The 14167-nt window shown below is 43.6% G+C and overlaps 1 protein-coding gene across 1 annotated transcript in view; it reads right to left on the reverse strand.

Annotated features, from left to right (window-relative positions):
* The window catches only part of LOC139578157 (switch-associated protein 70-like), a 28329-nt gene that overhangs the window by 10162 nt on the left and 4000 nt on the right, over positions 1 to 14167 (reverse strand). The window contains exons 3-7 of the mRNA XM_071405414.1: positions 7381 to 7554; positions 6128 to 6355; positions 5592 to 5738; positions 4849 to 4957; positions 4365 to 4546 (exon numbers count right to left, since the gene is read on the reverse strand). Coding sequence (XP_071261515.1) covers positions 4365 to 4546; positions 4849 to 4957; positions 5592 to 5738; positions 6128 to 6355; positions 7381 to 7554 — 840 coding nt within the window. The remainder of the gene's footprint in view (positions 1 to 4364; positions 4547 to 4848; positions 4958 to 5591; positions 5739 to 6127; positions 6356 to 7380; positions 7555 to 14167) is intronic.

A 14167-nucleotide genomic window follows, 5' to 3' on the forward strand; every position in this document is an offset into this window, starting at 1 on the left:
CTTGCATAACGCCTGGGAAACAAACACTTCAATTTGCTCAACTTGACATTGACTCAACTTACCCCATGGCCATTGGCTGAAATTACCCCAAGGGAAACATTTGTACTATTTTAGCCCACACAGCTAAATGGATGCACTTTCATGCTAGGTTTATGACCTCATATTTAAGCTAGAGACCCCGACTGATGTAAAGCATCTTCAGAAAGTATTCACACTCCTTGACTTCTTGCACATTTTGTTTTGTTACAGCCTGAATTTAATTGATTAAATTGTGTGTTTTTTTTGTCACTGGCCAACACACAATAATAGCCCATTATGTCAAAGTGGAATTTGGTTTTTCGAAAATTTTACAAATTCATTAAAAACGTAAAGCTGAAATGTCAAGGCAAAATCCTAGAGGTAAACTTGGTTAAGTCTGCTTTGCACCAGACACTGGGCGATGAATTCACTTTTCAGCAGGACAATAACATCCGCATCGAGCTAAAGTCTAGAGCTGCCGCTTTCAAGGAGCGGGAGACTAATCCTTATTAGTCGCTTGTAATAAAGATGCTTATAATAAATCCTGCTATGCCTTCAGACAAACCATCAAACAAGCAAAGCGTCAATACAGGATTAAGATTGAATCCTACTACACCGGCTCTGACGCTCGTCGGATGTGGCAGGGCTTAAAAATGATTACGGACCACAAAGGGAACCCCAGATGCGAGCTGCCCAGTGACGCGAGCCTACCAGACAAGCTAAATGCCTTTTATGCTCGCTTCGAGGCAAGCAACACTGAAGCATGCACGAGATCACCAGCTGTTCTGGATGACTGTGTGATAACGCTCTCGGTAGCCGATGTGAACAAAACCTTTAAACAGGTCAACATTCACAAAGCCGCTGGGCCAGACGGACTACCATGACGAGTTCTCAAAGCATGCGCGGACCAACTGTCAAGTGTCTTCACTGACATTTTCAAACTCTCCCTGACCGAGTCTGTAATACCTACATGTTTCAAGCGGACCACTATAGTCCCTGTGCCCAAGGAAGCAAAGGTAACCTGCCTAAATGATTACCGCCCTGTGGAACTCCCGTCGGTAGCCATGAAGTGCTTTGAAAGGCTGGTCAAGGCTCACATTAACAGCATCCTCCCGGACACCCTTGACCCACTCCAATTCGCATACCGCCCCAACAGATCCACAGATGATGCAATCTCAATCGCACTCCACACCGCCCTTTCTCACCTGGACAAAAGGAACACCTATGTGAGAATGCTGTTCATCGACTACAGCTCAGCGTTCAACAGCATAATGCCCACGAAGCTCATCACTAAGCTAAGGACTCTGGGACTAAACACCTCCCTCTGCAACTGAATCCTGGACTTTCTGACGGGCCGCTCCCAGGTAGTAAGAGTAGGCAACAACACTTAGTCCCCTCCTGTATTCCCTGTTCACCCACGACTGCGTGGCCAAACACAATTCCAACACCATCATTAAGTTTGCTGACGACACAACAGTGGTAGGCCTGATCACTGACAACGATGACACGGCCTATAGGGAGGAGGTCAGAGAACTGGCAGTGTGGTGCCAGGACAACAACCTCTTCCTCAATGTGAGCAAGACAAAGGAGCTGATCATGGACTACAGGAAAAGGTGGGCCGAACAGGCCCCCATTAACATCGACAGGGCTGTAGTGGAGCGGGTCGAGTTTCAAGTTCCTTGGTGTCCACATCACCAATGAACTATCATGGTCCAAACATACCAAGACAGTCGTGAAGAAGGCACACCAAAACATTTCCCCCCTCAGGAGACTGAATAGATTTGGCATGGGCCCACAGATTCGCAAAAGGTTCTACAGCTGCACCATCGAGAGCATTCTGACCGGTTGCATCACCACCTGGTAGGGCAACTGCTCGGCATCTGACCGTAAGGCGCTACAGAGGGTGGTGCGAACGGCCCAGTACATCACTGGGGCCAAGCTTCCTGCCATCCAAACAAATTTTTCAACCACTCCACAAATTTCTTGCCAACAAACTATAGTTTTGGCAAGTCTGTTAGGACATCTACTTTGTGAATGACAAGTCATTTTTCCAACAATTGTTTACAGACAGATTATTTCACTGTATCACAATTCCAGTGGGTCAGAAGTTTACATACACTAAGTTGACTGTGCCTTTAAACAGCTTGAAAATTCTAGAAAATTATGTCATAGCTTTAGAAGCTTCTGATAAATGATGTCAATTCGCCTGAGTCAATTGGAGGTGTACCTGTGGATGGATTTCAAGGCCTACCTTCAAACTCAGTGCCTCTGCTTGACATCAAGTCTTGTTCATCCTTGGGAGCCATTTCCAAACGCCTGATGGTACCACGTTCATCTGTAGAAACAATAGTTCGCAAGTATATACACCATGGGACCACGCAGCCGTCATACCGCTCAGGAAGGAGACGCGTTCTTTGGTGCGAAAATTGCAAATGAATCCCAGAACAGCAGCAAAGGACCGTGTGAAGATGGTGGAGGAAACAGGTACAAAAGTATCTATATCCACAGTAAAACGAGTCCTATATCGACATAACCTGAAAGGCCGCTCAGCAAGGAAGAAGCCACTGCTCCAAAACTGCCATAAAAAAGCCAGACTACGGTTTGCAACTGCACATGGGGACAAAGGTCATACTTTTTGGAGAAATGTTCTCTGGTCTGATGAAACAAAAATAGAACTGTTTGGCCATAATGACCATCGTTATTTTTGGAGGAAAAAGGGGGAGGCTTGCAAGCCGAAGAACACCATCCCAACTGTGAAGCATGGGGGTGGCAGCATCATGTTGTGGGGGTGCTTTGCTGCAGGAGGGACTGGTGCACTTCACAAAATAGATGGCATCATGAGGCAGGGCAATTATGTGGATATATTGAAGCAACATCTCAAGACATCAGTCAGGAAGTTAAAGCTTGGTCGCAAATGGGTCTTCCAAATGGACAATGACCCCAAGCATACTTCCAAAGTTGTGGTAAAATGGCTGAAGGACAACAAAGTCAAGGTATTGGAGTGGCCATCACAAAGCCCTGACCGCAATCCTATAGAAAATTTGTGGGCAGAACTGAAAGAAAAAAAAGATTCACCCAACTTATTGTGGGAAGCTTGTGGAAGGCTACCCGAAATGTTTGACACAAGTTAAACAATTTAAAGGCAATGCTACCAAATACTAATTGAGTGTATGTAAACTTCTGACCCACTGGGAATGTGGGAAATAAATAAAAGCTGAAATAAATCATTCTCTCTACTATTATTCTGACATTTCACGTTCTTAAAATAAAGTGGTGATCCTAACTGACCTAAGACAGTGAATTTTTACTAGGATTAAAATGTCAGGAATTGTGTATTTGGCTAAGGTGTATGTAAACTTCCGACTTCAACTGTATATAATAGGCGGTGTCAGAGGAAAGCCCATAAAATTGTCAGACACTCCAGTCACCCAGACTGTTTATAGACTGTTTTCTCTGCTACCGCAAGGCAAGTGGTACCGGAGCGCCAAGTCGAGGACCAAAAGGCTCCTCAACAGCTTCTACCCCCAAGCCATTAGACTGCTGAACAATTCATAAAAAATCGGCACTGGACAATTTACATTGACACACACCACCTCCCCAGCACTGTCAGTTAAGGGCTTGTAAGTAAGCATTTCAATGTAAAGTCTACACTTGTTGTATTTGGCGCATGTGGCAAATAAAGTTTGATTTGATTAATACTTTCTGTATAGAACAATCTTAAAATCATCTACTTTGGTTTATTTACAAGCATCACAAAACCTCTAACAATAAATTAATTTGACTTGGTGAAAATATTTTTGGGGGACCTAACTTGCTTACCACTTTTCCATGTGTTTTTTTCCTTCACAGACCTCTTCCGAAATATTTGGTAAAATTATACATTTGTTGTATGGTTTCCTAGCAACAAGGGTTGCTCAACTTACCCCACTCTCCCCTGCTGTTAGTATAACTGTGTGTTAGTGCGGGTTTTCAGTGGATTTATGTAAATCATGAAGCTCCTCTGCATGTCCTGCAGTGCAGGACATTTTTAAGCAACAAAAGAGTGATCAAATTAAGATCTTACATCTGTAGAGAGAAAACACTTTCCCTCTGCCTTCCCACTGTTTTGGGTGTTCCAGCAAACATACTCATGACTTGCAGTTAGTCTAACAGCACTAACCGTCTTAGACTAAGAACCATTCACACCACCTTACTGTGCTGGCTTGGATGTTCTCTCTTCACATTGTCTTTTTCATATTGTTAATGCATAACTAGGCCAGCACAGTCTAGCTCAGCTCAGTAGTGTGAAAAAGGCATAGTAGCAAAGGGAGGACTTTGAACGTTGTGAGTGGGCTGGCTGGGTTCACCTTCTTCATGGCCTCCAGTTGGTGCTGCTTGTTCTCGTTGGCCGTCTGCAGCTCTCTCATCCTAAGCTCCAGCTCCTCCTGCTCCGCTTGCTGTTTCTGCCTCAAATCCCGCCGCTTCTGAAGGGACTCGCGGTGCGGCACCGTCCGTCCCAACTGCAGCAGACTGAGACACATCTGGATGGCTGAGATGGAGAGGAGACATACCAGACAGGGGTCAGTTCCAAGGCTGGGAAATATTCAGTATAGGCCAACGTTGTGGCACGTCGCAGATAGAAATGTGATGAGTAAAGCTGATACGATTCCTTATTCTACATTTCAAAGAGGCATGTCTATTCTACATAACATATTTATATCTGAACATTCCACAATGTTGTGCTTTGCTGAACACCCCCCTGTACATATACCTATCAACCAAGTCTAAATGTCCAGTCCATGCTTTCCATAATACTAAAAGGAGATAAATTACATGAGAGAATTGTCCTACCCTGAATCCATTCCTGTTTCCTCTTCTTATCCGACGCGTTGATCTCATAGCGTTTGTCAGAACATTTGACATAGAACAGGCACTTCTTTCCTTCCTTATCCGGTAACGACTGCAAAGACAAATTCTGAAATAAATGTCACTCTTTCACCAACGTACACTGAGTATACAAAACATTAGGAACACCAGCTCTTTCCATGACATAGACTATCCAGGTGAACACTATGATCCCTTATTGATATCACATTTTAAATCCACTTAAATCAGTGTAGATGAAGGGGAGGAGATTTTTAAGCATTGAGACAATTGCAACATGGATTGTGTATGTGTGCCATTCAGAGGGTGAATGGGCAAGACAAAATATTTAAGTGCCTTTGAACGAGGTATGGTAGTAGGTGCCAGGCAGGCACACCGGTTTGTGTCAAGAACTGCAATGCTGCAGGGTTTTTCACGCTCAACAGTTTCCCATGTCAAGAATGGTCCACCGCCTAAAGGACATCCAGCCAACTTGAGACAACTGTGGGAAGCATTGGAGTCAACATGGTCCAGCATCCCTGTGGAACGCTTTCTACACCTTGCAGAGTCCATGCCCTGACAAACTGAGGCTGTTCTGAAGGCAAAAGGGGGTGCAACTCAATATTAGGAAGGTGTTTCTAATGTTTTGTACACTCAGTGTATATTACTAGTTAGGTTAAGGTGTAAAATTAATGTATGAGCCTTGTTTGTTGTTGTTTAGTGTTCCTTGCCTCGACACAGCAGTTTCCATCCAGCACGATGTCGCCCTTCTTCTCAGCCAGGTCCTCGCTCACGTAGTAGGACATGGAGTTGGGCCTCAGGAGGAACCAGCGCTCTGTCCAGTTTTTCCTCTTGTGGCCCTTTTTCATCATGTAGCCCTGCATCAAGAGAATACAGTATGTTTCTGTATTTTTTTTACATTTGTATCTGTCGGTTTGTGTTAATATCTGTGTTGAGATAATGGGATGGCTCCTGCCAGTTTAACTGTTTAGTTGACCACTGCACAGCCAACACCATGAGTTTGTGGTGTTGCATATGAGATTCTAATTGTCAATATTCATGTTGTCCCTATAACATGGCTCCCTACTGCACTCGACTGACCATCGCTTTGGTGTGCTGTGTTTAAAAGCTCACTCCATGCTACAGTATTGCTAGTACATAACACGGGTCAACGCTATCCATCAATCACGGTCACATGGAGGACGATAATGTGGTTGATGTCAACATCGTGCCAAGATATGGAGATATAAATGGGTCTGATGCCAACCTGTTTGAATACGTCAAGGATGAGCTCGTGGAAGACCTCGGTGATGCCCATGGAGAGGGTCTGGGGGTCCACGGCCTTGCTGAAGGTGCCCGTGCCCACCAGGGTGATGAGCTCCCAGGCACTCAGACTCTGCTGCTTGATGCTCAGCTCTAGCTTGTAGTCCTCAAAGCGCTCCTCCACCCAACTGCCACCCATGGCCTCTGTCAACTTGCGCAGGAAGTACTCGATCTGAGGGAGGTGGGGAAGAGACACAGGTGAGTACACAGACAGGTCAGCATACCCACACACCAACAAAGAAAATACCCATACTTCCTTTGAAGTGACACAATCTGTATGTTACAGTAGGGAAAGGGGGATACTTAGTCAGTTGTCCAACTGCATTTAACCCAACCCCTCTGAATCAGAGAGGTGCAGGGGGCTGCCTTAATCGACGTCCACGTCTCCGGCGCCCGGGGAACAGTGGGTTAACTGCCTTGTTCAGGGGCAGAACGACAGATTTTTACCTTGTCAGCTCGGGGATTCGATCCAGCAACCTTCCAGTTACTGGCCCAAGTCTCTAACCACTAGGCTACCTGCCGCCTCTACACTCTAACCACTAGGCTACCTGCCGCCTCTACACTCTAACCACTAGGCTACCTGCCGCCTCTACACTCTAACCACTAGGCTACCTGCCGCCTCTACACTCTAACCACTAGGCTACCTGCCACATGTGTTTATATGGAATAATAAAAAGGAGTAATAATCCTCACAGCAATAATTATATGAAACTACACACAGTTTCCATTAATGACCTTATAATAAATCCTGCCGTGTTGTAATTTAACAGCAAGCTGCTAACTTCCTGTTCTGTGAGAGCTGTTTGGCAATGGTGATGGTCTTTCTTCAAAGGAGTACATAACATATAACCGTGGATCTGAACAATACTTCTTTACCTATAACCTACTCCAGCAACCTTCCAGTTATTGGCCCAAGAGGAAAACAATGTTATATCATGTATCACTGATTATCTGTACAACTGATTACTGATCTGTTAATAATTAAACTAAACTTCGCACAAAGTCAGGTTTGTGTTGGGGCTAAATGTGCCAGCATTAGAGCCCAGGTCATGTTCATTAGGACACTCGACAGAAACGTTTTAAAACCTTTTACAACAGTAAATGGAAATTAGTGTTTCTTATTGGACGGTCCCTGCCTGTTTCAGTCAGTTTTCCTCTGTTTGGTGCCCAATGAACACAACCCCTGTCCAATCTCACCTCCTCAGTGACGATGGCCAGTGGGTATTTCTCTTCAGATAGGAAGTTGAAGATGCACCAGATCTTGAAAGCGTCTTCGTCAGAGATGAGGAGGTGGGTTCTGTTGAGGTTCTTACGGGCGCACAGGGTCCAGCACATTCTGTTAAAGTCCTGCCGGTCAAAGTTGTCCTGGACCTGCAATTAGGAACAGTCTCAGGTCAGGTCACTTGGCTGAAGACCGGCATTTTTCATATGAGAAAAATACAACAAAGGCACAATAAGCTGACTCTGTACTAAGGACATCTTCACTCTTCTCTTTATACTACAGTTCAGGTTAAAAATGGCATGGAAGACCATACATTCAGTGTAGGTTTGATTAACACATGAATCAAACCAAATTCATAGGACAGAATGAAAGGAGAAACTTTGTTTTTTGTAAACAGCTGACCTGGCCACTATTATTAGCATTTTCACGCTAAAGTATCCAAAAACTCAATGATGCTATTTGGATATGAAGAGCGAAAAAGCTAATATAGTACCATTGACTTGTATTGGATTTGTGCCACAAATACTAAAATGTTAGCATCTGAAACACTGGCCAGGTAAACAAAAACAAAGCATGGGTAGCTGTCGTATCTTGTCCATAGACCGCTTACAGGGTACGGAAACCAATATGTAATTTTGTCATTTGGGTGAACGATCCCTTTAACATTTAGAGGGGGGGATTCAATTGTTTGTAGGAACGGCACCATCAATTAGCAGGAACAGCATCACCTAGTGGTCAGAACCAGGTAATATCAGGATGCAGGACGGAACATAAACCCAACAACTTCATTTACTATTTTCTCTGAACAGGGAAAAAAACAACACTAAATTCACTGAGAATTTATTACATAGGGATGATGGAAACAATAGTCCAAGCTGCAGCTCCATACCACTTGTTAAACAGAGAACTCCTACTGTATACTTGTTGTTGGGGTGGATTTGGCATGGGGGGTCCATGGGTGTTGGATTTGGCATGGGGTGTGGCTTGACTATTTCTTTGGCATGTCTTACTCATTGTTAGAATATTTGTTTTGTACAAATCGGATGTTATGTACCTATAATTTTAAAAAATGGCCAATTTGGGTGCAATAAATTTGCTTAATTTCTCAGAGATTAAATTATATTTCAACAAAATGTTGAAGGAATGCTAATTTGATCTGTTACAGAAATTATTACAGAACAATCTGAGATGGTGGGTTTCATGGCTTGCTGAATGGACGTTGAATGACACTTAACTGTTTATACAGATGCCTGACTCAACTCAGCTAAATCACAACAGAGAGATAGGCCCGATAATGATTATCAGCAATCTACAAATAGCAAGTGATGCATCAACAGAGAAACAGACTTTTGAAACGCAAGCGGAATATTTATTAAGGAGACGTCTTTAGGAGTGTTTAAAACATACATCTAACCCTAATCTGGATGAAAGACAAAAATGACCACAAACAAAAAGCTGAAAATGCTCCTCCCATATGAAAAATAATCATGAAAAGCAAATAAGAATCTTGTATGGCAGAATAAGATTAAAAGCTAAAAAGTATCTGGTAAGATTTTGTATGTTATGTCAGTAGTGTATGTGTGTTAATTTATGCCATGTAACATACAAGTCACTACATGATTATGGTGAATTTCTTACAAAGATAGGGTATGACATTTGAGACAAACTATATGAGTCATCTAGGAATTTTATAAGAAAAGTGTATGTTCTGACATGTTAACCTCTACAAAATAAATGTTTTCCTTACAGGTTTCACATTTGTCATTTATACACAATGCATTCGGAAAGGATTCAGACTTATTCCACATTTTGTTAAGTTACAGCCTTATTCTAAAATGGATTAAATCGTTTTTTCATGCCCCTCATCAATCTACACACTATACCCCATAATGACAAAGCAAATGTATTAAAATAGAAAACTGAAATATCACATTTACATAAGTACTCAGACCCTTTACTCAGTACTTTGTTGAAACATCTTTGAGTGTTTTTAAATTTTATTTCACCAGGTAGGCTAGTTGAGAACAAGTTCTCATTTACAACTGCCACCTGGCCAAGATAAAGCACAGCAGTTCGACACAAACAACAACACAGAGTTACACATGGAATAAACAAACATACATAATACAGTAGAAAGAGTCTATATACAGAATGGTGTTGTCTGCGTAGAGGTGGATCAGAGAATCACCAGCAGCAAGAGCGACATCTTTGCTGTATACAGAGAAGAGAGTCGGCCCAAGAATTGAACCCTGTAGCACCCCCATAGAGACTGCCAGAGGTCCGGACAATAGGCCCTCCGATTTGACACACTAAACTCTATCTGAGAAGTAGTTGGTGAACCAGGCGAGGCAATAATTTGAGAAACCAAGGCTGTTGAGTCTGCCGATAAGAATGTGGTGATTGACAGAGTCAAAAGCCTTGGCCAGGTATTCTTGGGTATGACCCTACAAGCCTGGAAAACCTGTATTTGGGGATTTTCTCCCATTCTTCTCCGCAGATCCACTCAAGCTCTGTCGAGTTGGATGGGGAGCGTCACTGCACAGCTATTTTCAGGTCTCTCCAGAGATGTTCGAACGGGTTCAATTCTGGGCTCTGGCTGGGCCACTCAATGACATTCAGAGACTTGTCCCGAAGCCACTCCTGCGTTGTCTTGGCTGTGTGCTTAGGGTCGTTGTGCTGTTGGAAGGTGAACCTTCGCCCCAGTCTGAGGTCCTGAGCGCTCTGAGGCAGATTTTCATCAAGGATCTCTCTGCACTTTGCTCCATTCATCTATCCCTCGATCCTGACTACTCTCCCAGTCCCTGCCACTGAAAAACATGCCCACAGCATGCCCACAGCATGATGCTGCCACCACCATGCTTCACCACAGGGATGGTGCCATGCTTCCTCCAGATGTGACGCTTGGCATTCAGGCCAAAGAGTTCAATCTTGGTTTCATCAGACCAGAGAATCTTGTTTCTCATGGTCTGAGTCTTTGGGTGCCTTTTGGCAAACTCCAAGCGGGCTGTCATGTGCCTTTTACTGAGGAGTGGCTTCCGTCTGGCCACTCTACCATAAAGGCCTGATTGGTGGAGTGCTGCAGAGATGGTTGTCCTTCTGGAAGGTTCTCCCATCTCCACAGAGAAACTCTGGAGCACTTAGAACCCGATGGTCATTCTTGGTCACCTCCCTGACCAAGGCCCTTCTACCCCGATTTCTCAGTTTGGCCGGGCGGCCAGCTCTAGGAAGAGTTTTAGTGGTTCCAAACTTCTTCCATTTAAGAATAGGGTGTCATCCGGGTTAGGGGAGGGTTTGACCGGGGTAGGCCGTCATTGTAAAATAATCATTTATTCTTAACTGACATGCCTAGTTAAATAAAGGTTAAATAAAACAGAATGATAAGAGACCACTGTGTTCTTGGGGACCTTCAATTTTGACATTTTTGCTACCCTTCCCCAGATCTGTGCCTCGACACAATCCTGTCATCTCGGCGCTCTACAGACAATTCCTTCGACCTCATGGCTTGGTTTTTGCTCTGACATGCATTGTCAACTGTGGGACAAACATGCAATTGTGTGTGTGCCTTTCCAAATCATGGCCAATCAATTGAATTTACCACAGGTGGACTCCAATCAAGTTGAAGAAACATCTCAAAGATGATCAATAGAAACAGGATGCACCAGAGCTCAATTTCGAGTCTCATAACAAAGGATCTGAATACATATATAAATAAGGTAGTTGTTTTTTTTATTAACAATAAATTTGCTAACATTACTAAAAACCTGATTTTAGATTTTTGTGTGTAGGAACATTTTTGAATAAGGCTGTAATGTAACAATATGTGGAAAAAGGGATGGGGTCTGAATACTTTCTGAATGCATATACAAAAACATGAAAAAGTACAATATTTGTATATACACTGAAAAAAAACGCAACTTGCACCAATTTCAAAGATTTTACTGAGTTACTGTTCATATAAGAAAATCAGTCAATTGAAATAAATTAGGCTCTAATTTATGGATTTCACATCACTGGGAATACAGATATGCATCTGTTGGTCACAGATTTGCCTCATGCAGCACAACATCTCCTTCGCATATAGTTAATCAGGCTGTTGATTGAGGCCTGTGGATTGTTGTCTCATTCCTCGTCAATGGCTGTGCGAAGTTGCTGGATATTGGGGAACTGGAACACGCTGTCGTACACATCAATCCAGAGCATTCCAAACATGCTCAATGGGTGACTGGTGAATATGCAGACCATGGAAGAACTGGGACATTTTCAGCTTCCAGCAATTATGTACAGATCCTTGCAACATGAAGCCGTGCATTATCATGCTGAAATATGCGGTGATGGCGGTGGATGAATGACACGACAATGGGCCTCAGGATCTCATAAAGCTATCTCTGTGCATTCAAATTGCCATTGATAAAATGCAAATTGTGTTCGTTGTCCATAGTTTATGCTTGCCCATACCATAACACCACCGCCACCATGGGGCACTCTGTTCACAACGTTGACATCAGCAAACCGCTCGCCCACACAACGATTTACACGCTGTGTGACATCTGTCTGGTACAGTTGAAACCGGGATTCATCCGTGCAGAGCACATTTTTCCAGTATGCCAGCGGCCATTGAAGGTGAGCATTTAACCACTGAAGTGGGTTACGACGCTGAACTGCAGTCAGGTCAAGACCCTGGTGACGACGATGAACATGAAGATGAGCTTCGCTGAGATGGTTTCTGACAGTTTGTGCAGAAATACTTTGGTTGTGCAAACCTACAGTTTCATCAGCTGTCTGGGTGGCTGGTCTCAGATGATCCCTCAAGTGAAGAGGCCGGATGTGGAGGCTGGTGTGGCTACACGTGGTCTGCAGTTGTGAGGCCAGTTGGATGTACTGCCAAGTTGTCTAAAACGAACGTTGGAGGCAGCTTATAGTAGAGAAATGAACATTCAATTCTCTGTCAACAGCTCTGGTGGACATTCACGCAGTCAGCATGCCAATTGCGCGCTCCCTCAAAACTTGAGACATCTGTGGCATTGTGCTGTGTGACCAAACTGCACATTTTAGACCGGCCTTTCATTGACCGGCCTTTCACAAGGTGCACCTAGGTAATGATCATGCTGTTTAAATCAGGTTCTTGATAATCCATCCAACTGACAAATGAGAAATGCTCACTAACAGGGATGGAAACAAATTTGTTCACAAAATTTGAGAGAAATAAGCTCTTTGTGAGTATGGACATTTTCTGGGATCTTTTATTTCAACTCATGAAACATGGGACCAACACTTTACATGTCGCGTTTACATTTTTGTTCAGTGTACATTTACATTTTCAGGTATGAGTTTCCATGGTTAAGGCTGGGCAGCACCTTTTACTGGACAGTTGATTTATTTACAGGTCACCCATCCAGCCTTTGGTCTCCCATACAGAGTTTTAACCAAGCCCAGCCCTGCTTAGCTTTGACATGTCACTGACTACTACCAATGTACTACCGTGAGAATGATTGTTGAGGGATCTCAAAATAGATTCACTGCTGCTATCAAACTCATTCCTCCTCCTCCTCCTCTCTGCCTCTGTTTCTCCTCCTCCCGCTCCTTCTGATTTCCCCCTTCATCCTCCTCTTGCTCCCCCTCCTTCTTCCTGCTCCTCCTCTTCTTCTTGCTCCTCCTCCTCTTGCTCCTCCTCCTCACAGCGGATAAATACTCCTCTTCTTGCTCCTCCTCCTCACAGCGGATAAATCCTCCTCTTCTTGCTCCTCCTCCTCACAGCGGATAAATCCTCCTCTTCTTGCTCCTCCTCCTCGCAGCGGATAAATCTTCCTCTTCTTGCTCCTCCTCCTCACAGCGGATAAATCCTCCTCCTCTTCTTGCGCCTCCTCCTCTTCTTCTTGCGCCTCTTCTTCTTGCGCCTCTTCTTCTTGCGCCTCCTCCTCTTCTTCTTGCGCCTCCTCCTCTTCTTCTTGCGCCTCCTCCTCTTCTTCTTGCGCTTCCTCCTCCTCCTCACAGCAGGCTTTGCTTCTTTCTTCAATAAGTGTGTCAATGAGATCACAGTTGTGTGTCCCATGAAATGTGTATGTCCCATGTATGTGAGACCTTCTAAGGCTTAGCTTACATGACTCTTGTATGTTTTTTATATAATACATGCAACATTTCTGTTATGTCTAATGTTACCACCTCTATAATTCAGACATTACAAGAATCTTCTCAGTGTATTTGTTGCCGTATGTATTAGTTCCAGGTAGAACATACAAGAATCTAGTTAAATTCTTCTGTGTCTTTTCGGTGGATGGCGCAGTCAGAGTAAACAGAGTTAATCGCATTTTAACGTAATAGATTTAGCCAGTGGGTAACTTATGGAATAGACAACGCCTGGAATGCGGTTTTAACCAATCAGCATTCAGGAATAGACCAACCCGTTGTATAAATCCACAATAATAAGATGACATATATACAAAATAATAGCATACTGCTATTATTATTGAGTAATTTGTTCGATGTGTCTCTAATTTCCCTCCCCCTGACGAGGTGGTGGGGGAATATTTTACAACAGGGCTGAGTTCTGCAGGGTAGAACATTGTGGAACGTTCAGTTAAAATGATGTACAATAAACATTACTCTTTGACATGTAGAATGGGCTTAATGTCAGGTCTATTCATAACATTTCTCACTGCAACCTTCCACAGAGTTTGCCTATTGAACGTGGCCCAGGAAAGAATCAGGTCAATGAACTAAGGGGAAACACAGGTGTGGCATGTCTGCCTTCAACATCAGAAAACA

This window comes from Salvelinus alpinus, chromosome 6, assembly GCF_045679555.1.
Source record: "Salvelinus alpinus chromosome 6, SLU_Salpinus.1, whole genome shotgun sequence".
NCBI classification, from domain to species: Eukaryota; Metazoa; Chordata; class Actinopteri; order Salmoniformes; family Salmonidae; genus Salvelinus; species Salvelinus alpinus.